The sequence below is a fragment of the Belonocnema kinseyi genome, chromosome 3 (genome assembly GCF_010883055.1).
Source record: "Belonocnema kinseyi isolate 2016_QV_RU_SX_M_011 chromosome 3, B_treatae_v1, whole genome shotgun sequence".
In the NCBI taxonomy this organism is placed as follows: domain Eukaryota; kingdom Metazoa; phylum Arthropoda; class Insecta; order Hymenoptera; family Cynipidae; genus Belonocnema; species Belonocnema kinseyi.
The window spans coordinates 74,950,197-74,955,820 of record NC_046659.1 but is presented as its reverse complement, the minus strand read 5'-3'; the positions used below and the strand labels follow the sequence as shown (position 1 = coordinate 74,955,820).

Below are 5,624 nucleotides of genomic sequence, written 5' to 3'. Positions count from 1 at the left end.
TCCCATCCACACACTACTCCTTTCCCCTGCCGAGTGAGTCACGCCTACCCCGAAAGGGAAATGGCTTAATGGTGTAATAATAATAATAATAATAATAAACAGATTTTGATGGACTAATAGCTCCTGTAATCTGCTGAAGACTTTCCCTGATAGTTTATGCAAGCTCGTATGGACCCATTCAATCACTTTTAATATCCCCATGCACAAAATCATGATAATAAAGTAATGTTGAAGTATTTGAATAATTTATACAAAAACCAACAAGCCCACGAAGGAATTGCCTAATTTGAAAAAATTAATAATATATATTAATAAGCCAACGGATTTCAACGAATTTAAAAGAATTTCATAGAATTTCTAAATATTTCAAATAACTTTAGAATATCTCTTTTTTTTACAACGGATGTAAAGATATTTTCACGAAGTTCCAGTAATTTTGTAAGATTTTGAAACGTTTTTCCATTTTCGAGATTTTAAATTGAAGATTTATTTATTTTGAAATATTAATTGTTTCAAATTATTTGATTTTCAACGTTTTTTTTAAACCTCTAGTTTAATTTTGAAAATTTACTGTTGAAAAACCTTCAATATTAATTTTTCATTAAAGACAAATCTTTCTTTTTTGCTTAGCCCTAAAATAAATTAATACAAATATCCTGTTACATTAACTAATATAAGTAACCATCGAAAAATTACTTAACACATTTCTTGCCCGTTTTAAACCATTTCTTATTAAACAAAATAAAATACAACAAATAAATCAACTTTATCATTCTTACCGTTCACAACATAAGAATTTTTTATTGAAAATCTATAAAATTGAATAAATGTAAATATTGAAAATAATAATTTTCACTTTGAATCTTCAAAATTGAAATATTTAAAAAAGTCTTTAACTGAAAATATTAAAACTTAAATAATACAAATTGTGAAATTTAAAAATATGTGAAATAGTGAAAAATGAGGAAAGTGACAAAGAGAAATACACGCTATTCTCCAAAAAAATTTTTAATGATGGTATCAAGAATAATCATTCCATATTTTCTGTTACAATTATAATTTAATAAAGTAGGTAAAACGGCCACCTCATGGTTCCACTGGTAGAAACCGGCAGCTCAATAATAGCTCGTTGGTTTAGTTTGATTTTCCCGCCAACAAATTTTCGAAAATATCATACACCCCTTCTAACTCATCCAATATGGCGGCCGTAGGTTTGCTTAAGTAACTTCAAATAATTTCTACTTACTTTATTGGATCTTTACGATTTCCAAAGATTTCTATGGATGCTAACGAAAAATTCAGTAAATAAATTTAACCTTATTTAAAAGAATTTGTACAAATATCCATTAAATTTTTTTGTGCTTACTTTTGTGTAATTTCTTGTAATCTTTAAAAAACAATGCCGTCCCGAGGAATGCATAGAAGCATGTATCATCTGATGTAAGATTATGTAATATTTTTGATCCCATGTGATCTTGTGTAATATTTTATAATCCTGTAATATTATGATCTGGTGTACACAAAAGGCCATTGTGGTAACCATCTCGAGGTGAGCCTTCCCCTTTTACAATAAATTTTTTTTTGTTGGACAACCCTGATTATAATTTAATTATTACTCACAGTGGCAAGCTTAATTTCGAAATCAAGTGCTTCCTTTAATTCCTTTTCAGCTCTAACTTTATTTGCACCAAAAAGAACAGCAATGTCAACCATATACTTGAGGTAAGCTTTGACTTTCGGGTCCGCCTTTCCTCTCATGAACATTTGGCGTTGATCAGGATAAAATGTGTGGTCAATCTGAAAAAAGTAATTTTTAAGCAAAAAACTAAATTTAATTCCTAATTTGTTATTTTTTCTATATTATAGTCAATATTCACAGTTAAAGTATTTTTATACGAGTTTGACTTAACACCATCGACAACGTCGAAAGAGAACAAGCTCTCAATATTATATCCCAGTCTTCGCATAGCGTAAGTCGTCCGTTTCCAATCAAAATTTTTCTCATTCCACTTTTTTTCCAGTACAGGCCAGCCTCCTGCTTTCTTTAATTTCGCTAGTTCTGTACGAAGACCATTTTTTTCAATCGTTCCTGTAGACAAAAAGGGAATTAGTTTTTCATTCTAAAAATGTTTTTTTGTGAAAGAGTTCCGATTTTAAAATGTGCTTACTTTTGTCCATGCAAGCCTTGTAAAAGTTTTTCATCTGTTTCATCCATCTGGGTTCCTTGGGTTGAGTTGGCTCTGAAATTCTCTTTATTATTTGCTCCAAAACATTTTTCTGAAGGGAAGCATATCTAGTGACACCTATATCAGCTTTTGGAATTGCTGCAGTTTTCAAAAAATTACCACAGGCGAATTTGTAAAAATTATCACACGGTTTTACCTTGGGTTCGATACTCTCACGAATTGTTGTAGCTACAAAATAAACTTTCAATTGTACAACCTGATCCTAGGAGAACGTAATTATAATCTTAATTTGTAAAATTCATTCTAGCTTCCATCCAAATCCAAAGTAATGAATTTTCGCTAATTTTATTTGGGGGAAGTGGGTCACTAATGATTAGTATTACCTAATCAGATAGGCAAAAACAACTTATTGCTGAAGGGCCATTTATAAATTACGTACAAAATTTCAATTGAAGGTTAGTTTGAACATTCTCTGAAATTTCTGCGCTCATTTGACTAGTACAATATTTTTCAAAGTCGTCATAATATTCACAACCATTCACTAAATTATTTAAATTTTTGTAAATTGGACCCTAGACTCTATCCCGTAATTTGATGCGAAAGATCGCAAAATTCAGTACAATTAGAATGTGATGTTTAGAGACTTTTACACCAATTTGGACTCTTGGGAAGACTCCGGGGGGAAAAATAATAGAGTTTCATAAGATTTCCGAAAAGCAAAGTAATTTAATCAATTAAAAAGGTTGTAGGTATATTTAGGAATTTTCAAAATAATCAATGTATTTTACAGGATTTCGAATAATTCAATAAATTTTTAGGAATTTTTTTAATGATGGAATTTTAAAAACTTTATTCGCCAAAATTGAGCGATTTAAAAGTATTTCATGGATTTGAAGAGATTTTCCAATATTTCAAGATATTTTTTATGATTTTTAGGAACTTTAAAAGTTTTGAGATATTAAAAAATTTTTTAAATTGAAATTGATTCAGTGATTTCAACAATTTTAAAAGATTTAAATTAAAATTTTTTATTTTTTATTTCAAAAGGATTAGAACAATTGAATAGCTTGTTTAAAATTGACGAAAAATATCAATAAAACAACGTAAAGAGGTAAAAATTAAAGGTTTTGATGAATATTGTTCTGCTAGATAAGACGTATTTTTGTGCGTTTGAATTTTCGAGGAGAGAGTAGTTCCTATGTAGAATGTTTCATATTGTTCAATTATTTTCCCTTTCAATGTTATTATAATCTAATTCTTTTACAATTTTTTTGTCTAAATTTTATTTGGAAAATCACCGCTTCAAATATTTTAAAAATTACATAACATAGGAGGAGGGTAGGATTTTAACAAGCTTGATTCAATTAGTAACGATTTGTTGATTTTAATAAATTAACTTTTAATTATTATACTATTCAATGTAATAGTATAATAAATAAAAGTTCATTATGTGAACTTGTGAATGCTGAAATTCCGAATGATTGCTGTAAAATGCTAAAATATTATTTTTCAACAGTTAAACTTTAAATCAAAAAAATTCAAATTTGGATATGATTCATTCTACACTAATTTCAAATTGGGTTTTTTCACTATTTTGTTATTTGTTCTTACTGCCTTAATAGCTTGGCAATAAATATATTAAGTTTGTTCTTCGTATCTTTTAAATGGTATATCATGTCTCAAATTGTTGAAACAAAACGTGAAGCGATTGAGATAAAACTATTATTTTATTAAAAATTGTGTCAAAAAGTCGAATAAAATGATACATTATTATGGTTATGACAAAAAGGGGATAAGTTTATATGTCTAAAATTTAATGCATACATTTTTAAGATGCAAAAAAAAAATCGATAAAAAACACAAAACTCAAATAGGGTATTTCCAAATAATACTTGTTTTTAACCAATTGCATTTTTTTCAATAATAGGTACAACTCAGGTTATTTTGCATGTTCAGATTTAAAAATAATTTTACTTGTCTCATTTCTTTTCATTAAGAAATACACATTTTATCATATTTTAATGCGTGAGTAGAATTTAATTATTTAAAAAAATTAAGCAAAAAATAATTATACATACCAGCATATTTGCATGCAGGAGTTAGACACTCCTTATTTCTCGTTTTGTGTTTCACCTTGTCTTTGGTACTAGCAGCATTAAGAATTTCACACTTGTGTAAAACACAAAAGAGAAACAAGAAACTGAAAATTCGAAATCTCACCATATTTTGTTGCTTCGATTGTAACCATCAACACGTAGAAATTGAATAACATTTATTTTTGTTCTACTTGCTCTTTATATACGAATTCTTGTGTACAGAGATATAAAAAAGACGATGATTAGGTGAATAATTAACCTACATTACCGTATTGTACTTCAATGCATTTGTCAACAATGATAGTTAAATAGTCGCCTTACTTCGTTTCTCAAACTATAACTGGTTCAAAATAAATATTTCTTCATGTTAACATATTTCAAATTTTCTAGGCGGTCAATTTCTAACAAAGTAGTTCAACCTTCTACTATGCTGTTAAATATTTTACCAAAAAAGATAAGTTTTTAACAAAGTAGTTTAATTTTTCAGCTAAATAATTCAATTTACAAGCAATGTACAGAATTCTTAGCTAAAAGAGGTGAATTCTCACCTGATAATATAATAGTAGAATTTTTAGTTGAAAACAACGTAGTTTCAAGGAAAAATATATGTATTTTTTTGTTGGGTTACATTATTTCAGTTTGCAATTAAGTGAGAAAACCGAAAAAAGCGGAAGTTTCCTGAAAACAGGGGAAAAATGAATTTTTGAATAAGGGCAAAAGAGGTGAACAGGGAATAAATCCAAAGTATGGAAGACAGTCATATACATAGTTTTATAATTTTCAAATTCAGTTTGTCGAAAACTCCTCCATTTTTTCTAGGTCTTCTTTGAAATTTCCTGATTTTCCCTGACTATAGTTTCATATTTTACGAAATAGTAAAAATGTTCCAAATTCGCTGTTCTATTGCAGCCCTAAAAAATCTTTTTCAAATACGAGGGTGGATCAAATATAAACCGGAATTTTACAAATACTTTTCTTCGCCAATCTCAAGCACTCTCACAGTGTAGGTTCTTGTAATGTAGTGTATTAGGAGTGGGTAAAACGCTTGGTGAGCTGTTTGACTCAGTCAATTCGTCAGTACAGCTATGAGTGAGCAACAGGTTCCAGCGTCCGTTGCACAACGGGTTATAATAAAGTTTTTAACTAAAGAAGGCGTTAAACCGTGTGAAATTTTGACTCGATTGAAGGATCAGTATGGGGTTGATACTCTGTCTAAAATTCAAGTGTTTGATTGGGCCAGAATGTTTAAGAGTGGACGAGAAAGTGTGGAAAATGTGAGTCATAATCGACGTCCAAGATCAAGTGTCTCTGGCGATAACATTGGTGCAGTTCGTGACCTTAT

At 29.1% G+C, this 5,624-nt stretch overlaps 1 protein-coding gene across 1 annotated transcript in view; it reads right to left on the bottom strand.

Annotated features, from left to right (window-relative positions):
* The window catches only part of LOC117169879 (neprilysin-2-like), a 55,744-nt gene extending 51,335 nt beyond the window's left edge, over nt 1-4,409 (bottom strand). Inside the window, exons 1-4 of the mRNA XM_033356388.1 lie at nt 4,265-4,409; nt 2,169-2,414; nt 1,878-2,089; nt 1,621-1,797 (exon numbers count right to left, since the gene is read on the bottom strand). Of these exons, the coding sequence (XP_033212279.1) occupies nt 1,621-1,797; nt 1,878-2,089; nt 2,169-2,414; nt 4,265-4,409 (780 nt within the window). The remainder of the gene's footprint in view (nt 1-1,620; nt 1,798-1,877; nt 2,090-2,168; nt 2,415-4,264) is intronic.
* Between the last annotated feature and the right edge of the window lie 1,215 nt (nt 4,410-5,624).